The 19,577-nt window shown below is 46.2% G+C and overlaps 1 protein-coding gene across 2 annotated transcripts in view; it reads right to left on the reverse strand.

Annotated features, from left to right (window-relative positions):
- LOC129330868 (E3 ubiquitin-protein ligase UHRF1-like) overlaps positions 1 to 19,577 on the reverse strand; it is an 87,201-nt gene that overhangs the window by 31,143 nt on the left and 36,481 nt on the right. The window contains exons 1-2 of one of the 2 annotated variants that reach the window (XM_054981108.1): positions 8,567 to 8,656; positions 7,912 to 8,077 (exon numbers count right to left, since the gene is read on the reverse strand). In XM_054981108.1, the coding sequence (XP_054837083.1) occupies positions 7,912 to 8,064 (153 nt within the window). In that variant the 5' untranslated portion in view covers positions 8,065 to 8,077; positions 8,567 to 8,656. Of the gene's footprint in view, positions 1 to 7,911; positions 8,078 to 8,566; positions 8,657 to 19,577 lie in introns of those variants that run through there. The other variant, XM_054981109.1, reaches the window with a different exon arrangement.

Here is a 19,577-nt window from a genome sequence, read left to right on the forward strand (position 1 = left end):
GTATTTTTACTGTACTCTTCCAGAGATATTCCCACGCCTCATAGTAATTTCCCTGTTACAATTTGTTGCCCATTTGATCATTTGAACTTTAACTAATTCATCTTCTGTATACCATTTTAAAAACAGCTTATATAATTTTGTAATCGATTTTCTGTCTCCTAACAACAACTCTCCCAATTCTGAATTTTTAGCTCTAAATCCTGTCTTTTTACGGTCAGATTCATATAAGCCTTTAATTTGCATATACTGGAACCACCCATATCTAAAGGATAGCTCTTCGTTCAATTTGATCAAATGGTTTGCCTTCAGAATTTCTTTATATGTTAACCAATCTCGTCCTTCCAGTTCTGTTTTTGGATTCACAACTTCTGCTGGTCCAATCCATAGTGGTATTTCTTCACTTATATATTTCTTATATTTAATCCAAACATAAAAGAGGCTCCGTCTCACATAGTGGTGCTGAAACATTGGGTCTACTTTAGCCTTGTTATACCATAGGTAAGCGTGCCATCCGTAGACTGACATACTGATCATCTTGACACACTTCCATTTATTCCATAGTTAAAAATGCAGGTCCCTTCTCATCACCACTACCACCAGGCCTTCATCTTTTTATAATTCTATCCCTCTCACAAGCTTCCCAACAGCCACCTGCTTGCAGCTTCATTTTCCATTAAATCATCCCCTTACTGTACCCATCTTGAAACAAGGATATCCACAACAGTAAATCTCAAAACAAAGTTCAATTAATTGATCTCAGATTATGGCACCTGTTTGTCCAGGAAGTACAAGTTACTCAACCCATTAGCATAAAAAAGCTCCATTTTCAGTATTATTGTTTGGCCACAGGCCATTACAACTCAATATAATCTTCATTGCTCTCTATCAGTACAACAGAGACCCTATCCACCCTATCCAGCAGCCACTGATTGACAAAGAGACACTGGCATGAGCAGCCAAGAGCCACAGCCACTGCTGGAGCAGCACATATGCCTGCTTTCAACGCCTATATGGATGCCTTGGCCAGCACAGAGCACTAAAGCAAGGTTTCTGATGGGTATCTTACCCAGCACACATCAGCACAGTTCTAAAAGAACTACACCAGCTGCTAATTCAATGTACAATTCCAAGTGTTATCCGTTGCCTTTAAAGTCCTCATCTGTCTGAGATCAGGGTACCTGAAGGACCACTCACTCCTATCACTCAATAAGGACTTCTGCGGAGACCCATTTTTACTCTATTAACCCCCTCCAGAGGCATAGGGGCAGAGATGGGGACTGTTCTGTAGTGGCACTTTGCCTATAGAAGTCCTGTCACAAGTTAAGTTTCTGACATGTGTCCTGAGTCTTGTCTAGACACTTTTACACACCCAGGCTTTTAAACTGCTTTTGTTTTTGCTGATGGTTTTCTTGATTTTTTTTCTTTCATTCCCCTCCGTAACTAGTATTGCTATCTGCTGAGTAGTATTGTACAGATGTCTGAACTGACTTTTTAAAATTGACTATTATTTTATTGTTTAGTTTTATTATCACTTTGAAAGCCCTGGTTGAGATGGACTTTTTAAAAAAAAATCTGAATTTCCTCCTTGGGCAAATTGAACTGCAACACTTATCACTGCAAGCTCCAAATGTCTTATCCCATTTTTGCATGACAAAGCAGGAACTGAGAGATAACTACTCTCAAGCACTCTCAAGATTAGAGGAGATGGGGGGAGGAGGTAGCTGTAAATTTCCTACATTGTGCAGGGGTTGGACTAAATGACCCTTGGGATCCCTTCAAGCGCTATGTTTCTATGTAGGCAGCAAAACAATGTTGGTATTATAATCACTTTCTAAGACATCCCTAATTGGTGTCTTATTTCTTTCCATCCCAATATACATTAAAAGTTTTTGAAGTTTCTAAAGATTATTTCTATCATCTGGAGGAGGGAAAGTCCAAATACAATACAACAAACATGCAGAACACTTGTCATGTCATATTCCTCACAACACAGTAAGGCAGTGCTCTTCCACTGATATTCAGTTAGTACCCCACTCTAAAATGGAAATAAAATAGCAAATGCTGGTATGATTAAGGACTCAAAAGGTCTGTGCCCAAGTCCAACCATGATTTCTGTACCACATACTCTACATGCAAAAGTTTTTAAGTTGTCTACCTTACTCATCCTCATATCCCTGTGAAGTAGGCCACCACATTATTCTTTTCTTCGGATGCAGGGAACTCTGTTGCCCCTCAGTTACTCAAAGGCACCCATTACTAGAGATGAGCACGATCCAAAAAAAAAATTGCCGATCCAGCTGATCGTGGATCAGTGCCGGTGACGATCCCAACTAAACGATCCACACCGATCATCTCCCATTCCCGATCCATGGATCGTGGAGGACAAAGCGGGGCGCGCTGCTATTCCCAGCTATGTGGGAAGGTGGGTGTTGGCGGCGGCCACCAGGCCCGGCGGGCACGGGTAGACAGCGACAAGTCGCCTCCCCTTGGGGGCAGGGGGTCTGGTGGCTTGCCAGCAGCACCCCCCATGTGCCCGCCCGCCAGGCCAAAAAGGAGCGCACTGGCGAGAAAAGAACGGTGGGTGATGCCGGCGGCATCTGTGTTTGTGTTTGGCCATCAGAGTTGCCTATCAGGGTTTGCAGGGATGAGATTGGAGTGCCCATGGCTACAGAACACCCCCTTCCCCCTCCCTCCCTTGGGTGTCTTCTCCCAACTGGTGACTGCTTTGCTGCTCCGTGGTTGGAAGGAAGCCCTACTGATCAAGGAAAGCTGGGCTTCCATTCGGGTTTCCAAGGCGACAGAAGGAGGGGAAACACAGCTCAGGCATTCCCCTGGCTCCGTTGCCCCGGGAATAGATTGCTGGCGCCTGAGTGTCTTCCCGATCCGAGCACGATCCAGCCCCCTCCCGATCACTGGATCGTTGGCCGTGGCCGATCACGATCCGCTGAGTCGCGATCGCCATTATCGTGGGTTTTTGGGATCGTAATGCGGATCGTGTCCATCTCTACCCATTACTATGTATTATGTACTATGTATTATTACTCAAAGACACCACACCCATGACTATGTCTGTAATAAAGACCTTTAACTCATACAGCTGTGACTGATGAAGTGGAGAGTCTAAGTGAACCCCTAGCCAGGCCTGACACAATGCATGGATGTAGATGTGAAAGTTGGACAATGAAGACAGCTGATAGGAAGGTATTTGATTCATTTAAAATGTGGTGCTGGAGGAGAGTTTTGCAGTTACCATGAGTGGCCAAAAAGACAAATAAGTGGGTTCAAAATTACATCAAGTCTGAATTCTCCCTAGAAGCTAAAATGACAAAACTGAGGCTATTGTACTTTGGTCACATCATGACAAGACAAGACTCTCTGGAAAAGATAATAATGCCTAGGAAAAGTTGAACACAGTAGGAAAAGAAGAAGAGGAAACAATTAAATTGAAGAAAATGATTAAAAATATTATTTAAAAACGCCGGTATAAAGTTTCATTAGAAATACATAGATTAAAAACATTATATGATTCTACATGTATGTACTAAAACCTTATATAAATAAAATAAAATCACTAAAATACAGGTATAATAGTACAACTCTTTGTCATATGTACAGAAGAACCAATAAAACCAAACATGCATGACCTTGCACAGAATGAAACTGGAAAAGGAGGAAAAACAGAGCCTGCCCTCTACCTCATCGTCACCCATACCACTGCATCATCTTCCTCTCCCCTTTCTATCACGTATAGCTTAGATGTGTAGGCATGGCTTTGTTGCATTCCTCTTTCATCTTTCGTTGGTATCCGGCACCCCGTCTTGAATTTTATATTCTTGACCTGGCTATATAAGGTAAAATTTCCTTGATTTTATTTATTTTTATTGGCATCTCTCTTTTTCAAAATATGTTTTTTTCAGTTGGGATAAATTTGGTTCCTTTTTAAAGACTTATGGAGAAAGGAATTAAAACTCTTTATATAATACATTGCCCAGACTTTATTTCATGCTATTCTGGGGCAGAATTCTTTCACTCCAGGTTATTTTCAATTTCATCTTAGCATGAGTAATTTCATTGAAATATATTTGTTTGATATTGGTGTTCTACTTAGTATCCATCCTGACCTGGATAGGCCAAGTGAGCCTGATCTCATCAGATCTCAGAAGCTAAGCAGGGTTGCCCTTGGCTAGTAATTTGATGAGACACCTCCAACAAAGACCAGAGTTGCAGAGGCAGGCAATGGCAAACCACCTCTGTTAGTCTCTTGTCGTAAAAACACCACCAGGGGTCGCCATAAGTCAGCTCTGACTTGAGAGCTCTCTCCATCACTTATTAAGTGGTTTGGCTGCAAATCAGCACTCTACTGGTTCGACTCCCACTACTGCCATGAGCGCAGTAAGCCTCTCAGCCCCAGCTCCCCAGTTGTATTATGGGGATAATAACACTAACTTGTTCACTGCTCTGGGTGGGACACTAATCTGTCTAAAAGAGCAGTATATAAGGGCAGTTGTTGCTATTACCCAAATTGTCCTTTTTCTTCCCTATTCCAGATTCATTGTGTGCTAGGTCATGTTTTATGTATTTTATTGATGGGGTGCTATCTCTGATATTTTTGTACCACTGAGGAAGAAACACTTCTGCCGAAACACTTCTGCTCTTATTGGCTCTGTACATATGGCAATGAGTCGTAGTATTATACTTGCATATAACTGATTTTATTTAATTTATATACACGCTTTTAATGTTTATATGTAGAGCCACATTATGTTTTTAATCTAATTTATGTATTTCTAATGAAACTTTATACTGGTGTTTTAAAATCATATTTTCAGTTACTTTCTACACATTTTTTCTGTTATTCCAACCTCCTTGGTTACCAGGGTTGTTGTTTTTCTCCCCTTTTTGTTGTCCTTACTGGGAAAAGAGAAAGGCCCAAGGCAAGATTGCTGGGCTCAATGAAAGTCACATCTTCCAGTTTGCAAGATCTGAGCAAGTCTGTTGATAGGATGTTTTGGAGGTCTTTCCTTCATAGGGTAGCCATAGGTCAGAGCAACTTGACAACACATATACACGCATACAGGGAATCCTTAGCAGACCTGGGCTTCAGGCAAAGGCAAATCACACTCATGCCCAACCCTCTATCTAAGTACACATTTTCCACAGGCAAGCTTTGGGATGCTGTGCACCAAAACATAGCAATCTCTTCATAAAGTGCATTATTTCTGTATAATTCAATAATTTAGCTGCCTTTCAGTCAGGTTTTTAAAATCCTCTCTCAAAGCAGTGCTTCTCCCTCATCACTATCACAAAGCAGAGATAAGTACCTGGCAAGCATGTGCCCACAGGCCACACTAACCGCCCCCCCCCCCCCAATGCCTCACCTCCATACACTCTCCTGCAAGGGAGAAGCATTGCTTCCCACCTTTTATGTGCCCTTTTCACTGGAAAACAGAAGCAAACCCAGAGGCCACACATCACTTTATGAAGCCCTCTGGGCAGCCCATTTCTCAATAGAAGAGGCACCTACAAAGATTTTTTTTAAGCACCTATACTCTTGCAGGTTATACTCTTGTACTGGAAAACTGCCTAAGAGACTTGAAAATCACCTTGTCTCTAATATCAAGATCACAGAAATGCTGATACCCCCCCCGAAACACACACACACACCCCGACACACTATTCCCATAACTTTTATTGATTTTACTCATTGCTCGATGCCAACTCAAGTTTTATAGGACAGGTTAGCCCCATGGTGCAGAGTGGTAAGCTGCAGTACCGCAGCCCAAGCTCTGCTCACGACCTGAGTTTGATCCTGGCAGAAGCCAGGTTCAAATAGCCGGCTCAAGGTTGACTCAGCCTTCCATCCTTCTGAGGTTGGTAAAATGAGTACCCAGTTTCCTGGGGGTAAAGTGTAGATGACTGGGGAAGGCAATGGCAAATCACCCCGTAAAAAGTCTGCCAAGAAAACGTCGTGGTGCAACATCCCCCCATGGGTCAGTAATGACTCGGTGCTTGCACAGGGGACTACATTTACCTTTTTTACTCATTGCTCGATGCCAACTCAAGTTTTATAGGACAGGTTAGATATGGGGTTCTGCAAACACTCCTTTTTTGTTTAAATGTAAACGATTTTCCCTAAGCAAGCAATTAAGCAGAAGTTGACCTTCTCAGCAGAAGTTTACAGGCCATTTTTTGAACTGTTTTTCAAGGGCTCCTCAAGTGTTCACCTCAGAACATCTCTATTGCAGAAGACACTGGGATGTGTTCTAAAATGCCAGATCATTCTACTGAGGCAGAGGCAGACATTAACAAGCTCACAATCTCTCTTTTGTGATCACTCCTTTTTGCATACTCCAAGACTGTGTGTAAGATGAGCTGTCATAGATCGGATACAGATGAGGAGAGGCACAAGAACACCTACTAACCACTCAACTTTCCCCATCTTCCTTCTCTCACCCCCTCAAAGCATGCCCATATGCTCACAAAGAAGCATGTGATCACCTATCCAATACTCTTACTAGCAGAGATTTGCAGGAACAGCTCCACCCCCTTGCTCATATGCAGACAAGCACAAAATCAGTCCTGAATTAGCAACTGTGGTCCACCAAGTTATTAGGGCAGTTATTACTTAGGCGGGAACAAGGTATAGGGAAGAGAGTGGATGCAACGGGATACACAGAGGGACTAAGGAAAACTAAAGATGGAGACAGTGCATGACACAGAGTTGCAAACAGTTTCCAAAATAAAAACTCTTAGAGAATGAGGGGAGGCAGTATTTTTCTGTCTATCTGAGGTACCCCATACCTTATTTCAGGCCACTCTTATTCCTAGGGCAGGCAAGTTTTCTGAATGTGTACAAATCACTCACTGGCACAGCAGCAGGGGCATCTTCGACACAGTACTCAACCAGCTATGAGCGCTTGCATCAGCACAAAAAGATCTGCATATCTACTGGTCCCAATGCTTAACGTATGAACATATAAACAGTTAACAAATACTCTTTGTTCAACTGTTTAGACATTTAATAGTTTACATGCCTTCCCAATACGCTCCCAAGCAACACAAGCAGCTCAAAACAGACCTCATTTTGATAATGCATGAAATTGTACTGGAGATTCAAAGTGACTTGAGTTAACACCTTTAACATGTAGTGCAGCATGCATGCTTCAGAAGGTCATAGAATGCACCATTAGGCAAAACAGAAAGAACAGCTAAATGTCAAGAGGTATCTATTTGCCTAATAAAGGTAAAAGAATTACGTATCATTACGTTATCATTTTGAACCAGATTTACAGAACTGCAAACAGCAGTAATTATCTATAGTGCCAAACAAATGCTGATTTCACCAGAATCCTGTCAGAGGTAGTGATAGACCAAAAGCCAATCTGAAGTACTGTTTAAGTAAAGTCGCTAGATGGCAGTACAATTCAGGACATTTCCCCTTTGCAGAGCTTAACAAACAAACTTAAAAGTTCTTCCATAAATCCACGCAAGCCACTCAGAAGAGGCTGCTAGCCAGATTCACAAGTACTCTAAACTACCATATCCCCCATTTACCACTTAGTTATTATACCTTATCGCTCCTTGCAAAACCAAGAACCACAGGTAACAACCGGAAACGATGCAGCTGCAAACAGCTCCAGGATGAAAAGAATTCCAATGCCAGCTGACCTGCAGTTTCCATTTTGCAGACACTCCAACTACCCCTGCACTCCATAAAAACTACCAATTTTTTAAAAAATAATTTACAAGGTACAGTATTCACCAATGCCAGAGACGTTTTGTCTTCCAAAATTGTTTGCCTCTTCATATCTTTGTTGTTCCTTTTACAGTCTTTGTTACGCAATGCACAAAAGGTTTAGGCAGGGAGAGACAGTCAAGGGAATGGTGACAAGTAGAGAAGAAGATGGGTACCTGTTTGCCTCTGTAGAAGAGTCTTTGCCTATCAGGTGCCACTCTGAACACTTTGTATACCCTTTTCCGGAGATCTTCCACTTTAGTCAGCTTGGAAAGGGAGTCCATTCGATGAGTTTCCTTTCCATCCATGGTGCGCACTTGGATCCACATTGTGACAGTATCTCTGTACAATGACAGGCACAGAAAGCAGATTAAAACATGAAAGGTGCTTTGGAAAAGGCATGGGGAATAAGAAGAGGCATCCCCACTCTCTCTACAGCCCATCCCTGCAATTTCCTATTACAATTCCAAACCCCAAATCCCCATTCAGTCCCAAGCACAGCATTTCCCACCAATACTACCCCACACCCCTTCGGGGATTAGTTGCCTTTAGTTGCCCACATCCGTCCTCCTCCAGGCCCACGCCCCTTTCCTTTCCCCACGGCGACTTCTGACAAAATTATGCCCCCTTACTCCGGCTTCAGCCATAACCCAGCAGCCTCCCCCACTTCCTCCTCACACCCCCTGAGCGCCGAGGACTCCTCATGTTTGCCCCCCCCAACCCCACTTTCTTTAATTCTCCCCCTTCGTGCTTCACACAGCCCCCCCCCCGCCCCTCTTCTACAGAAATACACCCGCCGCCGCCGCCGCCCCCCGAGCAAGGAGGACCCACTTTGGCGCTTTCGCCGTCCCTCAGTCGGTCGACCACGGCCAATCAGATGACCTCTCAACCTAACCTCGTCTCCGTCTCTGCTTAGCCCCGCCTCCTCCCCACACTCCTCGCTGTTACCCCGCCCTCCAGGCAACACCCCTCCTCATTCGCCAACGTCCCCCGCCCTTCCTAACGCCTATTAGTCCATTCGCAACTATCCCCACCCACCTTCACGGACCAGCATGTTCGTCTGCGCTCCCCGAGTTTGCCGTGTGTTTTTCCTCCCTCCTGGCCGTCCCAACGCGCGCCACAAATTGAAAAAACCGCCCTGACGCGAGAGTTGGGGCGGAGTCTCACGATATTCTGTGAACGAGCCGTTGGGAGGCGGTTGGCGGGAAATTCTGATCCCGAGGCAAGATCAAGGTCTGCGCCGCTCCGCACGAGCCAATCCGCCTCCCGGCGCGAAGGGAGACGGGCTCGGCTCTGCGCGGCACGGGAGTTCGCCTACGGCCTTTACGGGGCAACCCGAAGCGGAGGCTCTGGCCTGGCGGGAAGGTCCCGTTGAGCCGGGCCCGCCTTGCCTGGGGGCGGCGAAGGGCTGCTCAGTGTCGGGGGGCTCTCAGTGACCGCGGGAAGGGGGTGGCGGCCGGTGGGTTGTCCTCAGCGGGGGCGAGGAATGAGCCGGGAAAGGCCTGAGACCAGCACAGCGGGCGGAGGGAGATACGGCGCTTAGGAGGCACCACCCAGAACTTCCCTGAGGCGCCGCCGCCGCCGCCGCCTCCACGTTAATGAGAGGAGTCGCTTGATCGGCCTGAACCGGCCCGGCCCTCGGTCGTGCGAGTCAGGGGGGTCTGCGCGGCCCTTCCCGGCCCCCTCTTAACGCCCTGGAGCGGTTGGGGGAAGCGCCATCGTCGCCCTTCCCGGATGGTTCGGGAGCGAAGGCAGCGGCCCGCGGGCGCATTCCTCAAGGGCGGAGGTCTAAAACCACTCAGAGCCGATGGCACAATGGTCAGGACGCTGGACTTGGACCTGGGAGGCCTGAGTTCAAATCCCCGGTCTGCCAGTAAGGTGGCCTTGGGCCAGTCACGCCTTCCAGCTTTCCGCACCGAGTTGTTGTGAGGATAAGATAGCAGAAAGAGGGACAATGTAAGCTGCTGTGGGTCCCTAGTGGGAAGAAAAGTGGGGTACATATGGCGCAAAATACATAGGCAAGGCTGACCAAATGTTACTTGCAAAGTTTTGTAAATCAGTGAGCCGATTTCCCACCATCTGTTCAAAGCAGCTTGGGGTGGGGGAGAACGATTTAACATGCCACCATGTAGGACAAGGACTTCAAGCTAGCTCTCAGATTCACCAGAACTTTCTCGGGTCTACATACTGAGACAGTATGCATGCCTACTGCTGGTGTCCTGGCAAAAGATCCAGTCTTACTATGGTGGAACCAAAAAAACTACCACAGAAAGGTCTATCAATCACTGGGATGGCTAGGATTCGTCCCCCACGTCCATTGTCTCCGTGGTGGACTCATTACCCTCTAAGCCGGTTTCTGCTGGGTTCCGGCTGTGGGTTCCTGGAAAGGATCATAAAGAAAGAAGAGAACTTGATCTCCCATCTACTCCATTTGAACTTTTGTTGGTTGGACCTACCTGTGGGGTTATTTCCTGGCATTTGCCATTATACTGTGATGCTCTAACCTGTCATTGATTTTGTATTTTGGATGTTTGAATACTTAGCTTGTGAATTTTGATAAATGTATATATTTAGTTAAATCAAAAAGAGTCCAGCAGCACCTTTAAGACTAACCAATTTTATTGTAGCATAAGCTTTCGAGAATCACAGTTCTCTTCGTCAGATGAGATAGTTATATTTATTATAATATATATATATATTATATATATTTAGTTAACTGTCTTGGCATATGTATGTTTCACAGCTGTATGGTGTGTTGGTAATTTTGGTCTTCTAGACCTTTCTGTGATAGTTTTTTAGGTTCCATTCTGCTGTTACTACACGGTGCCCCCTCTTCTGCATGACTTCACTAGGGTGGCAAGGCAAAAGTGCTTTAGTGTGACTTGGCAATCCACACAAAGTACCCACGAGGCCAGCTTAGTTTGCACACCAGGAACTCACGTGGTTTTAAGGAGAACCTGAGCCCATGCAAAGCTACACAGGGAAACTCTTTGCCTCTCTGCCCCTGCATATAAGTCAAGCCTAAGATGGAGTAGAAGAACCATCACACATAAAGCTCAAGTTAGGTTGGGTGCAAACAAAAAAATCTCAGGTTGCACCAAAGAATACCAGCACAAAGCAGCTGTGACTTTGGAAATTTAGAAACCAGCAATTATTCACAGCAAAAGAGTTCTGTATAAAATTCAAAGCTTGCTCCCTAATAAAGGGTTGCTGTCCTGATCCCTAGTAAAAGATATCGTCCTACTACTTGGGACTGTTGTCTACTGAATCTGCACTTATCTACAGTAAAATGTATGTTTCAAGAGTCACAGGTGGCTCTGGGGTTTGCTGCAAAGGCTGACCAAATCCCTCTGGAATTTGAGTGCACTTGTATTTCCATAAGTCTCACAATATTTTTTAAAAGCTCAGGCAGTCAAATGTTTCAGCCACTGCAGTGTCATCTGCTGAGTGCTTTCTGCAGGGTGTCAAGTTGTACTTGATTTTGCCCCTTACTTCCAATAAGACACCAAGGTAACAGGCAAAGTCACAGGTCCGTGTGGTGTCGGGGTTAACACACTGAGCTAGAACCAGGAAGACTCTGGTTAAGTAGCTCACTCAGAGACCTTTAGCCAGTCGTTCTTATGCAAGCTAATCTATCTCCCAGGGTGGTTGTGAGCATAAACAGAAAAGCAGCACCAGGTACGCCACCCTGAGTTCCTCAGTGGAAAGGCTGGATAACAATGTGACTGATGTGGCTGAAACCCTTGAGTTACTGGAAATAGATGTCTCCAGTGGCAAAAGAACAGCAACATGCACTGTTAGCCTGTATATTCAGACTCCAACCTCGGGATGGAAACAGCTGCCCAAGCTGAGCCACAAGAAGTCCTGATCATAAAGGAAGTGGTAGTATTCAGAGGTGTACTGACTCTGAACATGGAAGTTCTCTTCTTGGCTATGGTATGCAATAGCCAGTGATAGGCTGGCCCTCTGAATTTTTAACTTGTTCAGAAGCCCTGTATGTCCAAATTTCCCAGCTAGGGCCTTCATGTCTTGCTTCCCAGAAGCAAGAGATTAGTTGGCGGGGTTAGATGAACCTCTGGGTCTGCTACAGCAGAAGATACATATGGGGGGAAATAACTACAGTGAGTACCTGAGAAGTTTGGCTTCTAAGGTCCAACATCAGCAAGCCCAGAATCCAAAAATTGACGCTACAGGGAGGAAGAGACGCATAAATGCATTCCCGGCTGAGACCCAGGATTGAAAAATTCTGGGTATGAGGAATGGCTCTAATCAAGCTGCACAATTCTATGCCTGCTCCAAAGTGTCACTGCACGTTACATCTTTCCCCAAATCTTATATTTCCCCCAGATTTCACCATTGTAGACACAGAGTACACAAGATGTACAAAGCCCTGTTCTACGTTTCACAGCCCACTACCCTTCATGCACTTGTAGAACTGCTGCATCATATATATAACTCTCTGCAACTCACACGGACCCTTTGCCACACACCGCAAGCTTCAAATCCTTATTAGCAAAGCTCTGTCTCCACCTACACTACACTAACAAATCCCATTCCAGAACTCAGCCAGGGATATACAATGCATTTCCACAGAGCTCCTGCAATTTTGTCAGGCCCTTCCTCCCAAGGAGCCTAGGACAGCATCTATTCCCCCCCCCCCACTTTACCCTAACATCCCTGTGAGGTAGGTCAGGCAGAGGGAGGAAAAAATGGCCCCCAGTTGCCATGTGAGCACCATAGCAAAGTAGAAATTGGAATCCAATTCCCCCCATCCAAGTCCTGTCTAGCTCTGCCCTGGAGCTTCTGATGTACATGGATGTTATTTATTCTAAAACTTTGGATGGCTCCTTTCTACCTAAACAGGATCCCTAAGCTGGTGAGCATTTTTTTAAAACTTTAAAGGTTTTAATTTAAATTTAAAACAAAAGTCAATCAAATTCAAACACCATCAAGAACACAGAGGGGCCCAGTAACAGTTATTGTGTGTGATGTGCCATCAAGTCCCCTCCGACCTATGGCAACCCTATGAAGGAAAATACCTCCAAGGTGTCCTCTCATCAATAGACCTCCTCAGATTTGACAAACTGGAGGCTGTGGCCCAATCAAAACAAACAATTTTCACCCACTGGTGGAAAACAGCAATAGGGAGTTCTACAGTTTTGGCTACATGACCAAGAAGGCCCTTTCTCAGCTTCCCACCTACCTAGCCTCAGGTGGCAGAGGCACCCAAAGCAGGGCCTCTGAAGATGGCCAGAGTGAACGGGCAGAAGGTGGCTCTTAAGCATAGCTGTCTACTCAGTATCCCATTTTTAATAGCCTCTGTAATGTTACCCAGAAGGAACAAGCAAAATTCAACTCCTGTAGCACTTTAAAGAAAATCTGGTTGGTCTTTAAGGTGCTACTGGACTCAAATCTTTCTTATCTATTGCAGACCAACACGTCTACCCCCCTGAAACTGCCAGAAGGAAAGGGTGTGACAGGCTTGCCCACCACTTTCCCCTAATGACCTGGTATTCAGAGGTACACTGCTTCTGAGCATGGAGGCTCACTGTGGCTCTCAAAGCTGTTGCCAGAGCACTCTTCCGTATCTGCTATCGCCCCTTGTCATAACAATGAGTCCCATAAGCACAGCAAGAGACTTTTTGTTTCTCTTTGGACAAAGAGAGTCATCTCCCTCAACAATATGTACAACCTGTGACACAAACACCACATTCTGGCTACCTGACATACTCCAGGGTGAGCCCTGCAGCCCCTCAAGGGCTTGATTTTTAAGGCTTTTGCTGGAATGCTTTGCCAAATCCTCTGAATGGCCTTGATCAGAGAGCAGCTTAGCTTCCACTCATGAAGGGCCACAGCCACGTTCCAACTGACCTGGCTACTAGTGGCTGGCCCATGCACGGCATCTTCCCCAGGACAAGTTTAGTTCCGCTCTTCCTCTTCAGAAAGGGATCCAGATTGGCATCTATTTGTCATTGTCCCTTAAATGATAAACTCGCTTGCAGATCTAGCCTTTGCACAGAGGTAGCATGGCTCAAATCTAATCTGAACTGCACCAATCCGGTAACCATTACAACAGCCCAATAAGATAAGTAGAGAGAAAGGATTGCCTAAGGTCACAGAGATGAGTTTGAGCCCAGGACTTCCTGGGTCTCTTGCCCTGGCTGCTGCACCTGTGTTGCATGGTTTTATTTATTTCTTCAGAATATTTTTCTGCTGCCTCTTCAGAGTCTGACTCGAGACAACCCACAATTTTAAAAAATCAGAGCATAAAAGGACCAATCATTAAACACCAATAGCATCCATCTATGCATAAAAGAGAAGCAGGCAATTCAAAAGCAGGTAAGATATCCCCCCCCCCATTAAAAGCCTGAGTAAAAAGATATGTTTTGGCCTGGCGCCCCCCAAAGATAAAGGAGACGCCAGGCAAGACTCAAGGGGGGAGGAGAGCATTCCAAAGGTGAGGTGACATCATAGGAAATGCCCTCTTGCCCCGCCCGCCCCATTTACAATCCTCCCTCCATGATCATGTTGTGGGCAGTATGCATATATGACAATTGTGATGCAATTCTTGCATTTGGTAGAGTGGACAGAACAGCTTCAGAACAATTCAGTTTTGAAGGTGCCACCAAACTCCCTTGGCATTTGCTTCCCCCCACCCCAGACTATTTCCAGGCACTATGCATAACCACCCTCTCTTGGGTGAGCCAGGTCACACCTAGGAAGACTTGCTTCTTGACCGTCCCCCACATTCTATGCAAGAGCAATTAATTGCTCTTCATCCTGTTGCCACCTACCAGGGAGCATTTTTGCTTGCGAAAGATGCGTCTCAACCTGCAAGGTGGGAGGACCAGTTCTTCCTGTGCTAGGCCCCTCCCACGTTCAGAAATCCATGAATGGGGAGACATCCACAGCCCAAAAGTTCTAGGCCCGTCCCCTCACCTCTTCCAGAAGCTCCCACCGTGAACTGCTTTCTTATTGCTGGTATATGGCCAATACCTGTGGAGTGCCACAGCACCCTCAGAACAGCCTGGCAAGGTGAGTCAGGCTGGACAATAGAGGTACTCAGCCCAAAAACATGCAAGCGATTTCATGTCTGAACATGGATTTGAATATAGGTCCCCTTGGTCCAATAAAAAAAAAATTATTCATCCACCATACCAACCTGGCTCCCAAAGGACAGCTACTTAACCATGATGGAAGAACAGCTCTCTGGTTTTAATGCTAGCTTGAAGGTCATCCGCTGCAGACCTAGGTACAATTGCCCTCTAAAGGAACAAATGTATAAGACTGTACTTAGACCAAGTCTGAAACTTGTCAAAGTCATAAGGAAGAAATGAGCAAGCATCTGAACGGGAAACTGGCAGTTCGGGAATGCAAACAGGTGGGCTTTGGAGAACATAGAAAGCATGCATTTAAGACACTTTTGATCCAGAAACGATCCACCGAGAGATCCCCATGCTTGGGATTTGCACCAGGGCCCGAACCCACGCAGACAAGATCTGATCGACGGAGTTTGGACAGGTTTAAAGAAAAGATTAGATTACATCAGCAGCAAAGATCTGCAGCAATTCCGTGGAACCTCCATGTTCAAAAACAGTATACCCTCACTTCCAGAACCATCAGAGAAAATGCATTCAGAAGTATCTAGCCGGCCCCCACCTCGTCGAAAACAGGACACAAGGTCGAGAGCGGCTAATTAGCTAAAATCACGTGAGTCAGAAAAGGGGGGTGGGGGAGGTGCTGCTGGCACACAGAGCACTTGCAGAGCTGCAACCGCCATCCGACCCCCCCCCTTCACGCCCTCCTGAATCCCAAACCCAAATCCCTGGAGTTGACTTCGGGCTTCCTTAATCGAGGAGCATCTTGCAGCCCGACCCGTGCGCGTTTGCCAAGAAGTCCCATTCACTTCTGGAGCAGAAACAGAAGGCGCATTCCAGCCCGCTGAGTGCCCGGCGGCTTAATTGTGCTCATGAGCTCAGATTCTACGCACGCAAACTTGACAGGCTAGCACCACTGAACTCATTTGGGGGCTACTCCCGAGTAAACACGCACTAATCAAACTGCAGAAATGTAACCCCCCCCCCCGGGAGGTCATAAAATTCGGTGAGGTTTACTACGGAATAAACGTGCAATCTATGTACCTGCTCATTGGGCTTCCTTGCAAGTAAGCAGATACAGGCCCGTAGCTTAGCTAATACTAACGCGTAGGGGCAGTGGCAACGCCTGTGGTTTCGTTGCTTCGTTAGGGGCCCATTATAGCTTTCAGGAATTACTACTGCAAAACTCAACAAACCCCGTCCCGGAGATTTCTGGAGGAAAACGAGAGGACCACTCACCTTGCAAAAACCAACGCTTTACTCCCAGATGTCTTGCACAAAACGCACCTTTATGCACAAAACTTGCAAAATCAACAGCGCCAAAGGGGCAAAACAAAGAATTAAAATTTAGCTGGAAAAGAACCCAGCCTGGCTGGAAGAGAAAACCCAGCAACAGCGCGCGCAAAAAAATGTCCTTTTTACGCCTCCCGGCTTTGGAGTTTGGCGCGGAAAAACGCGGGGCAGAGCTCGGAGCTTCCTGATTGGCCAGTGCTGGCGGGAATTTCTGGGGAAGAGGCGGCGCTTCTACGTGGATTATTTGAGAAGCCGCCTGCCCCGCCTGCCGGAGGAAACGTGCGCATGCGCAGAGACCAGTTTCCTCTTTTTTGAGACACCCCCCCCCCCGCATCTCCCTGCTCTAAATGTTGAAAGGGGGTTATGCCGTGAGTAAGGAAGGAAGGCGCTCTGCACGCACTCAGAGACCGTCTACCTGTCCCGTTCACTTCTTGTTCTTCCTCCAAGCAACGCAGGTCAGGGCACATATTATTTTAACAACATCCCTGTGAAGTAGGCTGAGCCGAGAAAGCGCGACTGTCTTAATCAGTGAGGAGAAGAAAAAGTGCTCTGAAACGTGCTCAGAGGCAACCTGCTTATTCCGGTGTTATCAACTCTTTCTGCCAAAGGTCTTGAGGAGGGATACATTTATCCTCTCAATAACCCTGTGCGGGTTTAAGAAGGACGTCGACACGCTGGACCTTGTCCAAGGGAGGGCAGCGAAGATGGCGGGGGTCTGGAGACCAGGTCCCCCTAGGAGGAAAGGCTGAAGGAGCTCGGAATGGAGAGGAGGTGATATGAGAGTACTTGAAGGGCCGTCACACAGAGGATAGAGCGGAGTAGTTTTCTGTTGCCCCAGCTGGTTGGACCAGAAACAAATGAGTTAAAATTAAAGCAGAAGAGTTTTCTGCTAAACATTAGGCAGAACTTCCTGACGGTCAGAGTGGTCCCTCAGTGGCTTCCTCGGGAGGTGGGGGGCTCTCCTTCCCTGCAGGCATTTAAGAAGAGGCTAGGTGGTCACCTGCGATGATTCTCTGACTTTACATGAATGTACACAGACCTGGAGAGGGACGAGCATGAAGGGACGTGCTTGGCTCTCGTGGCCCTTTCTTACATGCCCAGGGTAATGCTGATGGTCACTTGGGGGTCAGGAAGGAATTTTCCTCTAGGCCAGATTGGCCGGGGATCCTGGAGATTTTTTGCCTTCCTCTGGGCATAGAGCAGGGGTCAGGCAGGGGAGGTGAGGGGGGATAGCTGTGAATTTCCTGTGTTGGGCCGGGGGCTGGACTAGATGACACTTGCAGTTCCTTTCAGCTCTTATGTTTCTAGGTTGGGCTAAGAAAGGGTGGCTGGCCCAAGCTCACTCGGCAAGCAAGTGGGGATTTGGACTCGAGTCTTCCAGGTCTTCGTACCAACAGTCTAACCATTGTACCACATGGTCCATAAGAATCCTGTATAAACTGTGTATTAAAAGTGTACAGTGCAAACCATTTTACAAAACAAGTAGCAAAAAAAAAGAGGACTGAAACTAGCATCATCAGGGAGACCTGGATTCAGATCCTCTCTCTGCCACTCCAGGTGGCCTTTGGCCCATGATTCTCTGGCTTCTTAAGTAGAGGTAAAAATGGAGAAAGGAGAACGGTGTCTGCTTCCCTGAACTCCGTGCAGGAGGCACAAAGGTGCTCACTACATGGATGCTTGATAGAAAGAAAATCTTGGCAAAAAGCATAAAATGGGATGGGAACCGGTTGCTTACCCCTGTTTTCACACACACACACACCCAGCCACTGACTCTCTGGAGCTGTGGCCAGGGCAGTCCCCCTCCACTTGCCGTATCTGGAGTTTGGCCTTGAAGCACCACCCCCGCCCCCAGTTCCTGCCGTATCCCTAATGGTGCAATCCCAAACAGAGTCACAATGAGTCAGTGGGTTTAGAAGGGTGGAACTGTCTTGAATTGCCCTGTCTCTCCCCACCCCCCCTCCCCCAGTCATTGTTTTCTCCCAACTGATTTTCGTAAATCAATCAGTCAGTACAAATGACCAAGATTAAGTCAAGAGGGGCATCTTTGCATGCAATTTTAAGCAACCAAATCAAGCCTCAATTGTGAAAAATCTGAGCTGCTTCAGGGCTGAACAGCCTCCTGGCTAATGGCCAAACCCCTGGTGACAAGCTGTGAAGTAATACGTTTATGGTGGTGGAAGTTTTCAGTAGCGATGGATCACTTTGTCAGATGCACGGGAGAAAATATGCATTCCCATTAAAAAATACACATTGGCAGGAATAAATGTACATAAGTACAAAAAGAAGGGTGTGTTGACTACAAAAGGAGGCCACAAAAACCAACCATTCAAGATAGAGGTGTGTGACCCCATACCCCGCTCAGATGAAAACAGGGTTAGGTCAAAAGAGCCAATGATCCAATCATGGTGGGTAAGGTCATCTCCCAACAGGTGACGTGGTGAATTGGCAAAGCAAGATGATCAGTGTGTGTCTTAAGAAAACTACAGAGAAACAATTGAGTTGAGAAACAATAGCTCCCAGCTGCCAAGACTGATATTATCAGTCCTGCAAATTGAATTTCAACTCAACGGCTTCCCATTGGAGTCTTCACTTGAAACTTACTTTTGCTGAATTTGGACAATTCCCAATTTTTTCCACAGTGGTTGAAATGTCTTCTCTCCTCCTAGATCCTGAGCATTGCTGTTTTTAATGTCTCATTTGTATTGATTTATGCTCTTGCGTACAGGCAGTCTGGCATGGCCAAAGTAAAAATGGCAGGAGAGGCCATAGAGAGCACTTGCAATACCAATACCAGCACAATAGATTTCAAATTTGAATGAAATGCTTCAAATCTGATTAGCATATGAGATTGATCAGACAGCGTTAATCTACTGAAGAAACACAGCAAATTAGAGTCTGTTTGGTCATAACAGGCAGCGAAACCATTTAAATCGCTGAACCTTGCCGCTGCTGGAAGATTATCACACTTCTGATGCTTCTTATGAGGGGGGGGTATTGTCAAATCCAATAAGCGGCGGTGAGTCATAATTGGGCTTCATACCTGAAAGAAAACAAACCTTTCTGCAAGGATCACTAATCGTCACTGGTTTTGATAGAAAATTTGTTTCCCAGTAAAACCTTTTGGATACTCTTGAAAGAGGAGTTGCACCTCTGGATTCGTGAAATGTCACCTAACAATAATGTTAAAATTAGTCATATAATCCCTCTTATTTAAAAGAAGGGAAGGGATACATTTTGAATGTATCCCGCTTTTGAGCACCCGCTTTTGAGTTTAGAGGGTCTTGGAGAGCATTCTGATCATCTTTACATTGATTCTAAACACAGGCACCTCCAGCAAAAAGGACACGTGGCAGTGGATTTAGCGAGCACATGGCAGTACATGCCACATTGGACAGTGTGCTGGTACACGAGTTCTGGGTGGTGCAGCAGTGGTCGGCTATGGAGCAGTATTG

The sequence above is a fragment of the Eublepharis macularius genome, chromosome 5 (genome assembly GCF_028583425.1).
Source record: "Eublepharis macularius isolate TG4126 chromosome 5, MPM_Emac_v1.0, whole genome shotgun sequence".
NCBI classification, from domain to species: Eukaryota; Metazoa; Chordata; class Lepidosauria; order Squamata; family Eublepharidae; genus Eublepharis; species Eublepharis macularius.